At 37.2% G+C, this 20,250-nt stretch overlaps 1 protein-coding gene across 4 annotated transcripts in view; it reads left to right on the forward strand.

Moving 5' to 3' along the window:
• The window catches only part of MME (membrane metalloendopeptidase), a 111,579-nt gene that overhangs the window by 31,851 nt on the left and 59,478 nt on the right, over positions 1-20,250 (forward strand). For all 4 annotated transcript variants that reach the window (XM_031957548.1, XM_031957552.1, XM_031957549.1 and 1 more), the window contains exons 4-8: positions 10,241-10,402; positions 12,298-12,378; positions 12,485-12,580; positions 12,682-12,800; positions 14,090-14,155. In XM_031957548.1, the coding sequence (XP_031813408.1) occupies positions 10,241-10,402; positions 12,298-12,378; positions 12,485-12,580; positions 12,682-12,800; positions 14,090-14,155 (524 nt within the window). The remainder of the gene's footprint in view (positions 1-10,240; positions 10,403-12,297; positions 12,379-12,484; positions 12,581-12,681; positions 12,801-14,089; positions 14,156-20,250) is intronic.

The following is a 20,250-nucleotide window of genomic DNA, read 5'->3' on the forward strand; positions in this document are numbered from 1 at the left end:
GTCTATTGGAATATTTGGGAGCCGCCTGGCAGTGGCTGCTGAAGGTCCAACCCAGAATGGATCTCCTCTTGGGAGAGGATGATATAAGAAGACTGAGAGGCAGTAGCTGTTCTCCGACCCTCTGACTGAGAGACCATTGTGTTGTCTGACCTCCCTCCTCTTCCCTCTGCCTCCAATTTATCTCATTCCCAGTCCTCAATACCTGTGTCAGCAAAGGTTGCTCTGCAACTCCTTTAGATGTAATGATCCACAGCTGAATTGACCTGTCCCTTAACAATAGTCAATCAGGAGTTCTTTTGTGTGTCAGCCAACAAAGCACCTAGTGTGTGTGTAAGAGCTGTCATAAGTGCTAGAGATAGAAAGAAGATTTCATATTCTTTCTCAGCATCATGTTTTTCAAAAAAACAGATACTAAATTTTAAATAGAATTTAGTAAAAATAAAGATAATTTTTTTCCACCCAAGTTCACAGACCTTTGTCCTTGCTCTGCTCCACCTACCTCACAATTTATCCCCAGGCTCTTTAGTCTTGCACAGACCCACAGGTTCTGAACTCCTTTGGTTGGTCAGGTTTGTGTGGTTCACATCATCAGGAAAGTCTTGTCAAATGTCAAGGGTCATAAAGTTGGAGATTTAGAACCAGAAAGGAGCATTATCGGTCATCTAGTTCAACTGGCTTCTCCCAGAGAAGAGAACTGAGGTCACAGAAGTTAGTGAAATGAGAATGGTAGAACTAGGATTTAAATCCAGGTCTCCCTTCCAGTTGGGGGCCCACTTTCCTCCCACATTTGACTGGTGCTAGATATGGTGCAGCTTCTCCTTCTGTAACATGGATGAAATGTTGGTGATCTGATGCACCATCCCTGTATTCTTATACAGTATCCTGACTTTGCTTTTGTGTACTTCTGATATGGCTCCAAAAACTTTTGGGCTTATTCTGAACTCAAAGAGGAGGGAATGCCAACTTTTTGTAGGCTGACCCCATAGGGGAGGTGGAAATAGGCAATAACTATGTGGATAATCAAGGTTAAAACCAAACATTTCCAGAGAAAAGTGAAGGAAACAGGGAAGAGCACAGAATCCTAGATCTAGAACTGAGGCCAGAGAGTATCTGTAAAAAGTGAAGAAGAAATTAGGAAGAAAGACGTTCTCAAATCCAGAAAAGAAAATAGTTCCAAAGCAAGCAGAGCTTCAGAGAGAGGGAAAATATATTGTTTTACCATAAGGACTACATGAGACCCAAAAGAAGTTAAATAGAATTTTGAAGAAATGAAATTATAAGTGAAATAACAGTGGGGGATGGAGGGTAGGAAAAATAATTAGCTTCACTTTTGTACAACAGACAGTATAAAGGTCAAAAACCTTAACCCAAGTGTGATAGGAGAAATATTTGAACCTTCAAGTTAGGCGAGTTTTTCATTACAGTAGCTAATTTTTCTTATGTGCTTTAAGGTTTGTGGAGACAGACACCTGTTATTTTATTTGATCCTGAACAACAGCTCTAGGAAGGAGTGCTTTGAACATTCCCATTTTACAGATCAGGACATTGGGACTTAGAAGGGTTAAATGTCCAGGGTCACACAGCTAAAAAGTAAAAATAAAGGCTTATAAGATTTTTTTTTTTCCCACAAAAGACTGGATGTAATTTTATATTGGATCAGAATACTTTTAAGCATTCCTTGTGAAAAAGGCAAAAGTGAGTTAAGTGGGAATTTTGCAAACACAGGAATTGAGAGAAACCAGGAGGTGGATGTAGGGCAGTAAATGCATTTGAGTAGATGGAAGGGACTAACTGGTGATGAAGAGATTATATTTTAATAATGTAACGAGAGGCATTTTCTCCTTAAGATTGCTAATATCACAGACACAGATGTTTGTTGTTCTGTTCATATTTTTGAAAAGAAAAGGAAATGGGAAATAAATACATGAGGGAAGAAATGAAAAGGAGGAAGGCTAGACAAAGCAACAAGCACTAATCTATGTGCCAACTACTGTACTGAGTGCTAGGGATCCAAATACAAGGGAGTTAGGAAATCCCTGTCCTTAAGGAAGTCACCTTTTAATGGGGGGAGACAACATATAAAAAGGAGCTAAAAGCAGAGGTAGAGTCTAGGACCAGCTTTCGAAATTATCCAGGGAAAGGACATGTTGATTTTCAGAAGCAGAGCTGGGAGGGGAGAAACGAAGCAGGGCTAGCCTGGATCCATCCTCAAAAATGGGGAAAGAACTCCCCCAAAAGAGATGGCAGCTGGGATGACAAAAGCATGCTCTGGGGCATGATGCCCAGAAAGTCAGAAATACAGAAGGAGAAAAGTAAAGATGGCAGAACTCATTATTTCTCATAATCTAAGTGCACAAGAAGATTATACACATATGGAGAGAGATAGAAGATTGAGATGAAGTGAGGTGAGGGATCCCATGAGGATAACTTGTCTGAAATAAGGGAAGTCAAGGCACCCTCCTTAGTTAGTTTCCTTAATTATCCACTGAGATAACCACTCTCTGCCAGAAACCTCATGATTTCCCCTAATTTTAAGTCAATCTTCTTGCCAATCATCTCCAATTGACCCTGTATATATCCTGCTTGTACATAATTGCTCCCATATTGTCTCCCATATCACACTGGGAACTCCTTGAGCAAAGAATGTCTTTTGTTTTTTGCTGCTTTGCATTCCCAGCACTTTGTACAATGCCTGGCACAAAGTAGGTGCTTAAGAAATGTTTATCAACTGAACAAACATCAGTAGAAATAAATTATTCTCAACTGAGAAATAAGGAGAATAAAGGATGGGGTTTCAAGCAAAGCAAAATTACACAATGAAAGGGAAACAAACAATATTAAGCCCAAAGGTATCATCCAGATAATACAAATTATATACAAACATACATATCTACATATATAATATATATATTTAGTATATATGTATATGCTATATATACATATATAGCATGTATGTAAATATATGCTAAAAGGAAAATTAAATGAATTGCAAAGAGAGTAAGTTGAAAAACTAACAGTTGTAGACCTCATTCTAGACATGACCCTTTCAGATATATAGACTTAGGATATTCATTTTTGGTGATAATCAAACTGACTTAAAGATTAGATGACTTGTTCCTCTGTCAGGACAAATTCAAACTCAAGAGTTTGCTGGCTCAAGTCCTTACTGCTCTATTCATTGTACCACCTAGCAACTCTCAAGAACATTAAGTATAGAATATACAAAAGCATATGACTATAGTAACATATTATTTAACCCACTCAAAGTACCCACTACTGACAAAAGAATTCATCATTTGACAAAAACTGGGAACTGGAAAATAGTCTGACAGAAATTAGATTTACACCAACATCTCACACTATATACAACAACAAATTCCAAGTGGATGTAGGACTTAAATATACAAGATGTACACCATAAACCATTCAGTAGAGTAGAGAGGAGAAAACATTCGCCATTCTGGATAGAGAAAGACCAAACAAAAAGAAAAATAATCACAGAAGATAAAATGGAGAATTTTAACCACATAAAATTGAAAAACTTTTGCACAAACAAAATCAATGTAATTAAAATTGGAAGAGAAAGAGTTAACTTAGAAGGAAAAATCACAGAAAGTTTATCTAATTTCCAATATTTATGGAGATATATAAAGAATGGTCAATTCTTAAATAAAAAAATTCAAGCTACAAACAACCAGTTAAAAATGCTCTGATTTCCCATAAGAAGATAAAATGTAAATTAAAACAACTAAGATTCTACCACAGATTGGTAAAGATGACATTGATCTAGTTACTCTGGAAAAATAACTTGACATGATAGTCCATAGAGTACTCAGTGGTACTATTGCCAAACAGACAACCCAAGACATGAAAGAAGGAAAGGACCCATATACACAGAATTCCATGGCATTGTCCCCATGTTGTCTCCTACAACTTTTAAGGGAACTTCTCATTGTAGCATCGCATAGTCCTGTTAGCATAAAACTAACTGGTAACCAAAAGGGCCAATCAAATGTGGAATAGCAGAATGAATACAATGGAACATTACATGATAAACGATGGTAAAAGGAATAGACTTGTATGAATTGATGCGAATTAAATAGAACCAGGAGACCAAAGTGAATAATGGCTAATATATTGAGAAGAAAATCGACTTTGCAAAGTTATTAACCAATATCCAACCTAATCATGATTCCTTAGGATGAGGGTTGAAGGAAGGCTGCTACCCACTTCTGCCAGACCTAACACACCCAAAATTCATAGTTAGTCATAGATTTTCAGATGTTCAAAATGTTACTTTATTTTGTTTGACTATGCTTTATTAAAGGGAGATTTCTTTGTATAGAGGAAGTGGATTGGATATTTGGAGAGAATTACTAGTATTAAGTGATGTGGGGGAGATGCGTCACTGAAGCATTGTTAAAAATTATATGTAAAGAACAAAAGGAAATTCCAAGGGAGAGACAGACATCCATTTTGAAAGTAATATCACAAAACAATTAATAGGGTAATTAATGTGGATTTACAATTTATCCATTGTTTCACATTTTTTTAAATGTAGAAATGGTCATGTTTGTCAGGTTCAAATGAAAAAAGGAATTCAAGGTCAGAAAATCCAATAACTGTTACTAAGGGAGTCAGGAAAAAATGAGGGTAAAGTCTGATGCCAGGAACTAAGGGGAAAGTCCCTCTTCAAGTATCCTACAGAAGAAATAAAACCATTTCCCTGTGATACTTTTTGGTATATTTGTAAATAAATTGATAAAATAAGTTGCATTGGTGTCTTGCCCTATGGTCCATGAGAGAAGGTGTCTTAGGAAAATGTATAGAACTTAAGATCCTAGATCCAAAGCTGGAAGTCATCTTGCTTAACCCCCCTTTTTACAAAGATGAGGAAAGGTTAAGTACTTCAAAGTGTGGACTGGTACTAGGCTAATGTTGGCAGATTTCTTGTTTACCATAGGCCTAGATGGTATTCCCTGGAATTGGGGGTGGGGTGGGGAGGGGTTAAGTAAGGTGTTGTATTGCCTATAGAATGAATGGGAAAGAAAGGAAATCTCTGTAAGTCAGTGGCTAATGAGCCTGCCCTTCAAACAGTATTTTTTTTCAAGCAGACTTTTGTTCCCATTATCACCCTATGTTTAGCCAGCCTTCTGGGTTTTCCTCATAATTTTCTAAAGGATCCCAAACAAAAGTGATAGAAAAAACCATTTTGCCATTCCCATCGTTCCCCAAAAATGCTCAGTCCTAGGATACTAACCATCACTGAACAAAAAGTTGCCTAAATGCCATAAAATGAAGCCTGTAAACAGTGACCATCAGAATTTTATAGTGTTACATATTCATTTGTGAATCCCTTTATTTGTCCATTTCAATTCTGTTTTTCTCTTTAGTTTTATCCTGAAAGGAAAAGAAAGTCATTGTCCCGGGGTATATGATACCTTTCATTGCTTCCAAAACCTTTTCCAAAATGTAACTCTTTTCTCTGTGTTTTTAATCACGATTTGCTTAGAGCAACTTTTTTTAATGCTCCAAATGGATAACCACAATAATAGCATGCTACATATTTTATAAAGTGAGTATTACCCTACCTTGAAGTGGAAATCCCTTCCCTTGGTCTTTGGAGGTTCAGATGTCTTGCTGTTGACAGTCAGAGCTTTATGTGCTGAAAACAAGACTGCCTCCCCCTCAGAACTGGAAGGCAACACCTACAAGGGGAGGGGGAAGAGTTGTAGCTTGAATGATCCAGGTAGCATCTTTTCAGTCACCCCGAAAAGAATGTGCACATTTTGTGTTCTCTCTTAGAGGATTCTTCCAGAGCACAGAAACCAATTCTGAGGACAAATAGATCCTTCCCAGCAGCAATCTACTGGGACCTTTCAAACTGCCTCTCGCCCTAGCACTGTTTGGGGGATAGTATATCAAGATCAAATTGTAGGAAGTGTCCTTTAGGAAAAAAATAAGACTTTCTGCCTTCTAAGATGACAAGTTTTAGATGATCCTTGCAGATCAGTCTACTTCTTGGTCTGTGAAGCAGAAGAAAAAAAAATACCAAACTATTAGCTGCAAAGTCTTGCCCAGTGGGTATTTGTTAGCACCAAGAAGTATTTGGAGGCAAAAATTCCCTACCCTCTTCAGGCAAAGTGTGTTTGTGTGTTTAAGGTGAGCATTATTTTTAAAAATCCTTCTGAGAAATTAGAGAATAGCCAGCCAGCTGAGGCAGCCAGGTGTGGCTGTGGAGGAAGGTTGTAGAAATTCAAAAAGTGTAAAATAAAACAATTAGGATCAGTTTGGGAGTCGAATGACTTCTTCCCACCGCCCTCCTCCAAACACATGGGCACCCCCAGACTTCAAAGCCGAGTCAGCCCAAGAGGAGGGCCAGAGACGAGGTGCAAAATGAGAATCAAACCCGTGATCGGAGATTAAAGGGAGGTTGATCAAAGAAACGACATAAAAGTACAGAGGGCCTGTTTCTTGCCTTGGCCCATGCACCACAATGTTCATCAGAACACAGCTTCCTTTGAAGTCTTTGGAAGTTCCGAGCTTAGAGGTCACGGGGAAATAGGAAAAGTTGCACCGAACAGAACCGTGTGAAGCAGCCAAGGAGCTTCTGTAAGTCCCGAGTCTGTTCTCAGGAAGTAGGTTTGTCTGATTGCTTTGGTAAGGGACTCACAAACAGCAATCAGCCAAAACACACCAGATGTCAGATGGGCATATTGATGGGAAAAAAGAAATGGAGACGGATGATTCCTCATGAAATATGGAGGCCGTGTCAGTGAGGCAACAGAACGAGCAAAGGAGTTCTATTCATCTTTTTTATTTGGATGTTTTACCTGGTGTCGGAGGGGGTTTAAAAAAGGAAGGCAGGCTTCCCAAAGAGGCAATAAAATGTGTGCATCAGCCTTCTGTTAGATCAGAGAGGGCTCCTGACAGCCGCCACTCACTTTCCCAAAAAGGATAGACGATGAAATCCAAGCCGAAATGGTTGCAGACTCTCCAGTATTCAATTTAAGAAACAGAGGCATTTTCTGTGAGAGACTGTGCCTCAAATGGGCTCAGGAATTGTCTTCACTTAGCACTCCTTCCAGATTCGAAGTTCCTGGCAATTTGCATTAATTGTTAGCTTCATATGTTTTTAGGAGCTTTTTAACTCTTAGAGTTTTCCATCATTTCTGTAACTTTGCCTTTATGTCATTTAAAATCCAAGGCTCATGGCTTTGTTCTTATCTCTCTTCCTAATTGTGGGACTTTTAGGCACATGATCCTGATATTATACCTCACTTTTAGGGAGCTATATATACCCTATAGTTTCCTTAGGTAGAAAGAGATTAAGTGAGGTAAACTATGGTGTCTTCAGCAATTTATTTGTCTGATTGATGTGAAGCAAACATTTTAGATCTTAGTAGGTGTGTGGCAATGTCTCAAGCTTAATATTCTTCTTAGAAGGGAAGAATAGAGCATATAACACAACCAGGAAGGAACGAGGAAAGAAGTCTGCCTTCCTCTGGATTCAGCATCTGATATTTACCACTCCTGGACATGGAAGACAGTTAAGCCTTTGTAGCCATCTTCTGGGCACTTCTGGCTGCTTGCTTGCTGCCCTTTGATCTCCAGAACTTCTGCCCTGGGGCCCTACCATTATTGGGCCTTTTGTTTCAGTAGGACCAAAGCAGTGCTGTCATGCTTTCTGCCACCTTTGAAACAACTTCTGTTCCATCTCCTGCTCTTTGAGTTTTAGAAGCAGAAGAAAATATCGTTCTTGAAGAGGGTATCCATCTATCCCTCAATGGATCGCCTCACTATTCTTGTAACTTTTAGGATCCCAGTGCTCTCTCTGGTCATCACTCTCAATGTATTAACCATTAGAATGTAAAACTAAGGTCAGGAATTGTCCCCAGGACATAATGGGCAAATAATAAGGGTTTAATTATTCATTCTTTTTCATTCACTTGAAGCAGCTTCCCTCTGCTTCAGTTTCCTCAACTTCATTATTATTTATATCATTTATATATTATCATAGGCCCTACCTCCCAAGTACAATGCCTGGCATCTGGCACCTGGCACATACCCAATCCAGGCTTAGTCTCTTCCTTCCTTCTGATTTTTCTGACTTTTATGGTTCATTTTTTAAAAGAGATATCCTGTTTATTGTGTAAGGTAGTTATAGGGAGATTAAGTAAATTTCATACATTAGAGTGTGACAAACAAAACGAATCGGCAATGGGATTTGAATCCATGTCCTCTGACTCAAGAGTTGGGACTCTTTTTACTTTTTTTACTTTGTGATTCTTGAAGTTAGAAGGCTATTTTTTTACTCAGGCTTTCCTATTATCATCATTATCATGTGTGAATTTGATTTGGTTTTTTTTTTTTTTTCCCTTAAGAGTTGCTAGGGACCATTGATGGAACAGAAGAATTGAAAGAAAAAACAAAAAAACAAACAAACAAACAAAAATCATGTAATTGCTTGCATTGGTGAACAGTATACATATGCTTAACAAATCCCTTAACACAAACTAGGTAGTAGCCATTTTTAAACATAGCCCATACCCAAAAATTAGCTTATCTCAAAGTCACTCAAAGGCCACAATAATTCGAAAAATGAAATTTCTTCACCTCTGTGTACTCAGCCCAGCTTGCTTTTGGCCATGATCCAATCTGTCTAGCTTTGATCCAAGTTCCTCATTTCTTCTGAAAGAAAGATCAGAATAGTAGAAGAAGCTTTAAACGTAACCGGGATCTTGCCTTCTACGTTTACTAGCATCTTAACACAGGCAAATCCTACCTCTTTATGTGTAAGGTGTAGTCAAAGGCACTAGGAACTTGCTAGTATGGTTGTAGAATTGTAATGTGTGAGAAACTAAATGGCATAAACTATTGTTTAAAGTCCTGCTTTTGACAGCTACTAACTATACGACTGGTCAAGTCAAACATCCTTCCATGTGTCCATTATGTAAGGTACAGATGAATTGGCAATCTGCCTCCATGGTAGGAGTTTCTATCTTGAATGTTCCCTTCTAGATGAAATCAGATTTAACCTAGGGCAGGAAGGGGGATGTATACGAGTTGTTATCCTTAGAAGCAGCCATCAAGGAAGAGTATAATCTAATTAATTGACATTTATTAGACACCTATTTGCTAAAGTCAGATTCTGGAGAAAGCTGGAAGGAACAGTAATTTTCTTTCATTTGACAAATGAGAAAACGGGTCCAAAGAGATTGATTGGCTTGTGCCCATTTGTATAGATGTGGCAAATAATAGAGATAGGATTTGAACCCTGGTCTTCTAATCTCCATCATGTGCTATTTCCAATATACTCTGCTGCCTTTCCAAGACCAGATGATGTCTATTGCTCTTTTTCAGATCCATTAATCTGATTCCTGGCTCTTGAGGAAATTTGTTTCTTAAGACTATAACTATTTGTAATTGGTTACTTTCCCCTCTTCCTTGTCTTCTCAAAGATAGAAGAAAAAAAAGTGAGAACAATTGGAATTTAAAATACAAAAGTGATTAATGGACACTCGAGGACAAATAAAGCAAAACAGAAACACAATAGCATGAAATAAATTAATATCAACTTGAGCTGCAATAAGATAAATGTAGAAATATTTCAGAAATAAAGAGGTGGAAGCCCCTCTGTACTAGCTTGTACCTCATATGGAGTTCCAGTATGTATGAAGTACAGTATGTTTTGTATATACAGTAGAAAAAAATTGTTCTTTGAGTAAATGGTCTAAGTGCCTGCTGTGGTACTTAATTAGCTCTGAGACTGAATCCTGGAGGGTAGTTTTTGGTCCAGTTGATACGACAGTTACACAAACTCATCGATTTAGAGAGATGACTGCCTGTTCTGCACATACACATAACTTGGACTTTCACAGGATAAGAGGAATAAAAGGATTTTTATGAAATAGAATTCTAATGGGCGTTAGCACTTATATAATCTAGTTTCCTTCTCCATTTTACAGATTAGAACACTGAGGCTCAGATGAAATGGTTTGTTCAAAGTCACACATAGCAAGTAGATGAATTTGGAATTAAACTAGGATTTCTCTGAACATAAAGAAGACTGTATTGTACCATTTTTATCCTAATATCTATATCACTGATGATGTCTTAAGCAAAGGTTCAGAGTCTCTAATCTCTCCTTCCTTTCTTCCCCCCAACTCCAATCTGCTCCCTATGTAGTCTATTTTTCCTAAACGTTTATATGCAAATATTTGTTTCCCTTGTATTTTAGCTGCTCGACTGATTGGGAACATGGATGGCACCGTCAACCCTTGTACAGACTTTTACAAATATGCCTGTGGAGGCTGGTTAAAGCGGAACGTCATTCCAGAGACCAGCTCACGTTACAGTAACTTTGACATTTTAAGAGATGAGTTAGAAATCGTTCTGAAAGGTCAGTGGATTTGTTTCTGAGTACCAAATGGCTTCTTTTTTGGCATATTTTTTTTTAAGGCAGCAGTTAGAGCAAATTGCAAAGGTTTATTTCAGAAGCCAACCCAGCCACTGGAGAATAGTCTGAGCTGGCAGAAACATGGATGGACTCCTTATAGTGAGAGAAACAGGGAATTTCATAGGCTCATCAGATCATAGATCTGGAGATCATTATTTTTTCAACTCCCTCATTTTATGAAGCCCCTAGAGGCTAATTTTTTTGTCCAAGTGTAAGTATTACTGGGAGTTGAATCCAAATTCAGTGACTCCAGAACCAATGAATTTTCTGCTTCCTGAAGGAGTCTCCATTCAAGGAAGAATACATGCTTAACCTATCATAACAATGAAGAATAAAGAAGGTTGAGCTGAGTAATCACTTTTCCAAGAAATAGTAATCCCATAATTCCAGTCACTTCTTTCATAGGGAAGTAAGAGTAAAAGAAGTCATTTCCTGGATCAGTCCCAGAAAGACCCCAGAATGAATACATAACACCATAGCAGTTGACATATCTTTGATTAGTTTACTCCCATTCAAGTTTTTCTGCATGGTTATAAGCTTTTGTACATTAGCAGTTAAAAGAGAACCACCTTGGTACTGACATCTATCATCAGAACATACTTCAGAGGCCATTTAAAATGGCACCTTCATATTGCAGATGAGGAAAAAGAAGTTGGATAATTGAGTGAAATTTCCAATATCACATGGATAGTGAGCATTCTGGGCTCAATTTGAAAACCATTCCTCCCTCCTTCTCCCTTCCCCCAAATCCTTTGACTCCAGAAAGAAGGTTTTTTCCATTGTTTCACAACTTGGTAAAATCCTTGCACCTCTATTTTTCTCTTTGCAGAAATTAATTTTATATTTGTTGACCTTTTACCAAGAAAGCTCCTTAATATGCATCAATTGAATACAATATCATGTTATTATAATCCTATATTATATATAAATATATGTACAAATGATTTAAAAGAATTGATCTTTAAAGAATTGTTTTTTGGATCTAGACCTGTGATTTCTTCAATATGGGCAAGTTCTAATGTGTAACTCCCCCAACAATAGTTACATAACTCAACCCTATAACTTAGGGTCTTACAGAGTCATCAGGGTCACCCAACCAGGAAATGTCAGAGACTGGGCTCTAGAACCCAGCTCTTCCCTGAATCTTAGCTGTCTCTGAGAGAATAGGCTCCTTGAGAATAGGGACTTTGCATTTTTTGGTATTGGTTTCCCTGGCACATCAGCCAGTGCTTCAGAAATAAATCCTGGTGACTGACTGATTCCAAATTCTCCTGAGGCATAAATGCACTTGGCATTCAGTGATTTTTTTTTTAGGGTTGTTCTGACTCTTAATCTTCATGGGAAACAACTGTCATCAAAGCAGATTAAAAACCAGTGGATTTGTTTTTACACATATACCCAGACATACACACCTGGTCTCTGGGTTTTGGAAGAAGTTTCTCTTATACCAGAGTCAAAAAAAGAACAATTTGTTATCTACGAAGATAAGATTTATTTAGTTGTAAATTTGAGTTCAATTCAAGTCAAATTTATTTTGTGCTTATGAAGTGCACCATTGACTAGGCTTGGTCCAGGTGATATAAATACTTTGTACAGATTTGAAATATAGACACATATAAGTAATGGCACATATATGTAAGATGAATGCAAAATAATATCTGGGAATACTAATAGCTGGGAGAATAAGGAAAGTCCTCTTAGAAGAGATGGCCCTAAAGCTAAATTTTGAAGGGAGCTAGAGATTCTAAGAGGCATAGGTGAAGTATGTCAACAACCTGTGCAGATGCATGGAGGTTGGAGATAAGCATTGATAACCTATTTTAAATTCCCCAATTCAGATGTTCTTCAACAGCAGAAGCCCGAAGATATCGTAGCAGTGCAAAAAGCCAAAACGTTGTACAGATCCTGTTTAAATGAATGTAAGTGACTTCCCAAAGTTGGTATCCCTGAATTTTTTTCAATAGCTGCACGTGTATTAACTAAACTATTTTTCCTATTGAATTCTTTCTTCCCTGTTTCCCAAAGCTGCAATTGATAGCCGAGGTGGTCAACCTTTGTTAGATCTCTTACCGCAGATCCATGAATGGCCAGTAGCAACAGACAACTGGGAAGCAACGTATGGTGAGGCAGTTGGCATTATAAGATTTGTTTCCAAATTCATTGATCTCCACTTTCCATGTACGTATGTCTTTAAAGTCTGATTTTGTTTTTCACCACCTTAGGTTCTTCTTGGAGAGCTGAAAAAACCATTGCAGAATTGAACTCAAAATTTGGGAAGAAAGTCCTGATCAATTTTTTTATTGGCACAGATGATAAGAACTCCACAAATCATATTATGCATGTAAGTTTCCTCTCACTGGTATGGCCTAAAGCTTTCTTGAAAACGCAATAAAGCCTTGATCTCATTGACATCTAGAAATACAGTATTTGCCCCTTTGAATTTTGTGAGCAAGGCAGTCATGAATCCATAAGCCATCAAGTATATATGGGATTCCCCTTGAGGAAAAAGGGTTTCTTTAATCATTTATTTTGTAAACATTTCCTCCTTGCCCGCCTTCCCCAATGTTTATTATGTTAATTGTAGAAAGGATTCTGGACTGCAAAGAATAGAGAAATAAGGTGACTTTATACCCTGATGTTTATGAAAAGGAATATAGACTCATTTTCATAAATCAAACAGAAGACAGCCAGGGATCTTCCACAAAGAGATTAGGGACCCATTTTTTTTTTTTCCACTCCAGAGGAACAATGGCAGTGTCTTTGAATCATGTAAACCAAAATGTCATGCTGTGGCAGCTATAAATGACTGAATATTCCTTGACCTGCTGTTGTTGAAACTTATGAATCTGATATAAGATGCAAAACATCCAGTTTGTGAGAACTTTTTAGTTCAAGTCTAGAAATTTCCAAAAGGGTTTTGTATTGACAGTCTATAAACAATGCAAAAGAAAGCATTCTGGTAGAAAGCCCTTCAAAGTCTTGCCAGGCTAATTATATATTATCTTAACTTTTCTTGAGGTCTACACTGCCTACTACCCGATCCCCATATAGTATTAAACTCCCACTTTCATGCTTTTGCACAGTCTGTGACTGGAACTCTCTTTCCTCAATTCCCCTACTGATGTCTACGGTACCCCACAGTGTGAGTCTGTCATTGTGGTCTATTCCAGGGCCACATTAATGTAGAATCATTGGGTTGAATTTTGAATCCAATATCTATGTGAAAAACAAATGTCCTGAGAAACACACCCAAGAAGTGAACTTGGATATTGTTCATTAGACCTTGGGGCAACTGGGGAAAATGAGCTGGATTTGGAAGGAGAAGATGCCTTCAGATCTTGGCTCAGCCTCTTTTCTAGTTGTATGGTGATCATTCAGGCTCTGGGCCTTTGATTACTTCTTTCTGAAGTGGAGAGCTTGGACTTAATGACTTAAAGTCCCTTCCTTCTCTAAATCTATAGTCCTATGACACTAAGCCAATATCTCTTGGCATATTTTCTCTATCGATCTGTGGAGATAGAATGTCTGTCTTTCAAAAAGAAAGAATTAAGGTAGTTCACAGAATGTTTTTGTCAAAATGTGGTATCCAATAATATTTGAATGGTTGTTTTTATGTATTTTTAAAAATAGATTGATCAGCCTCGACTTGGTCTACCATCACGTGACTACTATGAGTGCTCTGGCGTATATAAAGAGGTAAATATAGAGAGATTTTTTTATATTCATAAAATAAATTTGTATGTTGTTTCTGACAGCTAGGGTGACAATGGTGAATGGAGTTCTGGAAAGAAAGTTCTGAGTAAAATTTTTGCCTGAGATACTTACTAGCTGTGGGATGCTATGCTTAACCTCTGTCTGCCTCAGTTTCTTCATCTGTAAAATGAAGAAGCCAGCTAACTGGCACAGTTGATATGGTATTCTTCATTTGTCAAATAAATCAAAGAAAAAAAAAGGCAAACCATTGCCAAGAAAACCCCATAGGAGGTCATGACTGAAACAATTGGGGATCAATGAAATGGGGATAACAATAGCACCTACTTCCCAAGGTTGTGAGAGTTATAGCAGATAAGATGTGAAGTGCTTTCCAAACCTTAAAAAGTAGTTATATAAATGCTATTAATTTTAATCCCTATTGGTTCAGAGTATAGTTTCTTGTGTGCTGATTCTATAGAATAGGGAGCAGAGATGCTTAACAGCCAGCACATGATACACTCTCAATCATCAAACACAAAGAACTCAAGTTCCCATTTCTATTAGGGTAATTCACATTAAAATTAATTGCACAATTTTGTTATTGTTTTAAAAATCAGTTTCTATGAGTAACTTCAAGTAGAAACTGGCATGATTGAAAAAGAGATTATCTATCTATCTATCAAAGGTAAAGAGTGGGCCTAATCAAGACTAGATAATAAGATAATGAGCTGTTGAGCCAATTCTACTCCCATTTCCTCACTGATGTGGTTTGCCCAGAATGCCATCAGAAGGAAATTGAGGCATTTTCTACACAGATGTTGGCAGAGGCATCCCAGAATTGGAATTCTGAACAGATTCTCCATTCATGAGATCGTGTAGCCTGCAAGTGGATCAAAAGTGGTCATGCTGTTTCTGCGTCCTGATGGATATGGTCTTTTAGGGAGGATGCTTCATGTCCCCACTGGTAGTGGTAGGAGGGATAATTTTGTTTACTTCAATTAAGTGCTGATTTGGTACCAGGAACTGCAGTAGAATCTGAGCAATAGAAGGAGATTTATGTTGATAGCAGGGAAAGAGAGAATATGAATTGTTTATTATTCAGTTAGACCCACTCTTGAACAAATGTTATTTTTGATAATTATTTAAGTCTGAAAGAGATTCATTTTAAATCAGTAACTATTTGTTAAATGGCCACTTTTTCCAATGCCTATGATAGATGTTGTGGGTATAAAGACTTGGATATAAAGACAAGGTTTGTCTTTAAGGAGCTTAATAAGGGAGGAGGGGAAGGCAAAATATGTTATTCCCTGATAAGTAAATTGAGAAAGAAATAAAGCAATCTCGTGTTGTAAGGAATTGGTTCTTACATAGAGGAGGATTAGGGATCACCATAAAGAACAGCCAGCAGACTAATATATTTGACTCAGGATGCAGAGTCAGAGAAGCAATGTAATATGCAACAAGAATGGAAAGAAAGGTCTGAACCAGTTTGTGGAACCCTTTAAATACCAAACTGAACATTTTGAATTTATTCCATGAGGTTACAGCTAAGTAGATAACAGTCTAATAAAATGTTAATCTAGGGAATGGTAGAATTGGATGTATGTTTTAAGAATATCCATTTGGCAGTTTTATTGGGAATGGATTGGAAAAGGATGAGACTGGAATTGGGAAACCAGTTAGCCTATTTACACTAGTCCCAGTGGGGATCCTATGGGTTGAGAGAGACTGAGATGAGAATTCATGGGAAGCTAGAAATGATATTGTTGGTGGCTTTTTGAATATGGGAAGTGAGGAGGCAAGAATGAAGGTTGTGGACCGTGGTGAATTGAGAATCATAAGTTTCTCCTTAAGCACAATTTTAAAGGTCTAATGTGTGGCCATAAAGCATAGTAAAATGACCTTGTTACTTTTTGTTTGTTGAGTTCCCTACTGCCATTGTCCCTAAGAACTCAAAACAATTTGGGCACTTGATGATGAAAGCTTTAGGGTAACGGATCACCAAGGGAGCTAATAAACGAACCCAATTCTACTCTTCCTTGCAGGGGTTAATAGGACATTGAATGTCTTTCCCGAGCAATAAAGTTATTTCCTGTCACCTCACATTCTTTTCCACATAACATAATTCAACCAGGATTAAACTCATAATTTTAAGATAGAATTTCTTCACAAAGATGTGGATAGCTGAAGCTATTCATAGTAAATGTAAAAAGAGGGCAGTTCTTATATACCAGTTATCTATTGCCTTTTTGGATGTATTTCAACAGATAGTGTTCATCTGTTGTCTTGTTTAATGGATCTCCAATTGAAAACCTTCTGTGCCTAAATAGAATGTGAAGGAGGGAAGTCACCCTAATTCTTTTGCAATCCTAAAATAGTTGGCTACTCTATAATCTTTGAGGAATATGATCCTTCTCCTGTATCAATCCATTACTAGCAAAAATAATCTGTAGGATGGTTAAACCTATGACATTAATGGTAAGATTGTATATCTATGCTTACTCTTCAGATGTTAGATTTTGTATTTATATATGGATTTTTACCCATATATGATAAATATTTTATACTTATATATTTTTACTCTTTGAAAAAGTTTTACCTCTGTTATCTCATTTAAGCATCATGACAGTCTTGCGAGGTAGAGGGAGGCAAATATCTTTTTTCTTTTAAGGCATATAGCACCATGTATTGAAAGCAACACAAGCAAGTCTATCTCCAATACCAAGACTCATTTTAAGTCAGCTATATGCTAATCCATATTGGCTTTCTACTTGATCTTTCTAATATGATGACCTTACCATCAGAACTACTGCTTAGCTAATTGAAGAACCAATGATTTTTATACAGTGATTAGATAGGTGTTAAATACAATGTCCTTCCAGACTGTTCCATATTTATTTCACATTTATTAAGCACCAGCTGTATATCTGGGACTATTCTAAGCCCTGGGGGCACAAGGACAAAAAAAAAAAGGGAATAGTCTCTGTTCTCATAAAGAGCCAACATCCCATTATGTTTTTCAAAGTGCTGGCATCCTGACATAGGCAACAAAATGGTCTGACCAAAATGAAAACCCTGGTCTTGCTACCAAGGTGACAATCAAGTGTTCTGTCCTCATTTTCTTGAGACACTTCTTCTATTCTAGCTCCTGTCACAGGGAATATACCAAAATCAAAGTAATTAAGCTGTGTCATATAATCTGAGGAATGGAGCATGGATTCTGTCAAACATGAGCTAATCCTTTCAGGATATGAACAGATAACAAGTCTGAATAATAGGAATGGATTTTATAGGGGAAAAAATTAAATTGCAGGTTTCAATAAGGAAGGAGGCAGAGAGCTCCTGCAAATGAAATGAGCCCATATTTGTTTTTATTACCTAGCTGTGTGTCTCTATGAAGTACTTTCTGCTAGCTTGAATGTTATGGAAAGGTCAGGACCAAAAGATCTCATTGTGAAAAGGGCTGATGCCAAAAACAACGAGGAGACCCATAAAACAGTCAGAACAGAAACACCCAGACCCCTGGGAGCACCTGCCCCGAGGAGAGCGTTCTGCTCGGACAGTACAGAGGTCACTAGAGGCCCTCTGAGCCAAGCTGATGCTGATTGCAATCTGCAAGAATGAGCCAGATCTCTCCTGAGGCGGCTCAAGGCAGTTTATATATGTCTTGTCATCATGAGATCTGAGAGAAAAGGAGGAAGGGTAACTTGTCATCCTCTTTGAGCAAAGACAGGGAAGGATAAGATTGAAGTCTATAGAACTGGTAAAGAGCCTTTTTGGGGGTGTAGATTTTTTTGGGGGGAGGGGAGGCAACTGGGACTAAGTGATTTGCCCAGGGTCATACAGCTAGGAAGTGTTAAGGGTCTGAGATCACATTTGAACTCGGATCCTCCTGACTTAAGGGTTGGTGCTCTATCCACTGCACCATTTTGCTGCTCCCTGAGGGATAGAGAACCAGCCTTGAAGTCACAAGGATATGAGTTCTCTGATCTCTTACCCTTAACACTTCCTAACAGTTGAAGAAACAGAATCCCAGTGACTTACAAGGTGAATACTGATAATACATACCATAACTTAGAGGAAAAAACTTGTTTCAATCCTTCTCTTCATTATTGTCTTTTTGTTCACATTGTGTCATTTCTGAATATATTTTCTCCTACCCTATCCACAAATCCACATCTTGTAACACATTTGATAAGAACAAGGCAAAAATTAAATCCAGCCAATAAAGTCACAGAGCCCATCTGAAAGTAAAGGACGTATTCCACAACTGTGGTATCCCTCACTTTAGCAAAGAAGGAAGAGGAGGTAAATTTTCTCAAGTTTTCTCCAGGGCTCAGTTCAGTAATTTTAACTGAACAGGGCTCCTTAGAATAATGTTTTTAAATGTCAAAAATACATAGGATTTTAAATCATTTTAAATGAAATTAATCATTTAAATGATTTTAATAAAAATCATTTAAAATATAGGTATCATGAAATACTAAAAAGACTATCAAGAACTCCTGCTTTCTATGTTATTGTCATGGAGTACAGTCTTTTCTTGGCTCTGTTTGCTTCACTGCATCAATTCATTCATGTTTACCCATGTTTTTCTACTCTACACATTCATCCCCTATAATATTGAAAAGTGTTCAGGTATCACAATATGTTTAGCTCTATCCACTAGATAGAAGATTTGAACTCGGGTGTTTAGGTCTTCCAATTAGGGCTCCTGCATTCTACTGGTTCTTTCTCATACCTGTGTTTGATGAAAGCAAATTCTTCTTCCTTCTGGATTTTACTCAAATGTGTAATAATTTACCAAGGAATTAAGAGGAAAAGAAAATTGGAGCAAAATTATGAGTTAAAATATAGAAACATTTAGATCATTATTATAGTATAGTCTTTTATTCTCAGTAAGACTGATAGTATTTCCCTAAGGTGAAATACTCTGCCATCACTGGTTCTATCCAACATTTAAGTTGAAATCAAACTTCTTTTGTTTCTTGGTCGCAATTCAGCATAACTCAAATTACTAAACCCCAACCTGTGCAGAGAATTATGGGAGTGGTGGAATTTTAGATTACAAAAAAAAAGCTGATTCTTGTCCTCGTGGAGCTGATTATCTAGTTGAGGGACATGACATTTACACACATGAAAAATATGTTGTGGAAAGAGAGATACAGGAAAACCATTGTGAATTGGAAAGAATGAGTGGGAATTTAAAAGGAAATGTGAAAGGAAGGGCTTAGAGGATGAGAGAAGGGAGCCATTCATAGAAGGATGACTCAAACATAGCCCACAGTATGGGTAAGAGTGCAGAAGACAGTGATGAATCAAATTTGACTACTGTGCAGGATTGGGTGTTGTCTGTCATTCTTAAATGACATTACTATATTAGAGTTGAGTTACAGCATGTCTGACTGTGGCTGATCAGACAAATACAACTTTAGACACAAATGTTTTTGTAAATAGAAGGATATATTTTTTCCAATTGCATGTAAAGATAGTTTTCAACATTCATTTTTATAAATTTTTGAGTTGCAAATTTTTCTCCTTTTCTCCTCTCTCCTTCCCTCTCTTCCATCCCCAAGACAGCAAGTCAACATATGTTATACATGTGTAATCATGGAAACATTTCCACATTAGTCATGTTATGAAAGAAAAAAAAAGAATAAAAAAGGAAAGTTAAAAAAAAAAGTGAAAATGGTATGCTTCAACAATCTGAATTCGGACTCCATAATTCTTTCTTTTGATGTAGATGGCATTTTCCATTATGAGTCTTTTGGATGCATTATATTATATCATTTCTGAAAATAGCTAAGTTAATCATAATTTATCATTTAAACAGTGTTCTTGTTACCCAGCTGTATTTCAGATATGACCCAGTTTATATAAAACATTTATATTTATATATTCAATGTTCTTTACTTTAAACTGATATCTTCACATTCTAAATTAACAAGCTATTCTGTACTTCACCTTATATAATTGTCAGAGAAACATCTTTCATCTCCTTATTGGTTTTAGTATTAATCTAATTAAACAATTCAATAAAAAATTAAAATGTCACATTTATAGTGACCTTAAACTAAGCTTTCACTCATTTTGACTTC

This window comes from Sarcophilus harrisii, chromosome 3 (assembly GCF_902635505.1).
Source record: "Sarcophilus harrisii chromosome 3, mSarHar1.11, whole genome shotgun sequence".
NCBI lineage: Eukaryota > Metazoa > Chordata > Mammalia > Dasyuromorphia > Dasyuridae > Sarcophilus > Sarcophilus harrisii.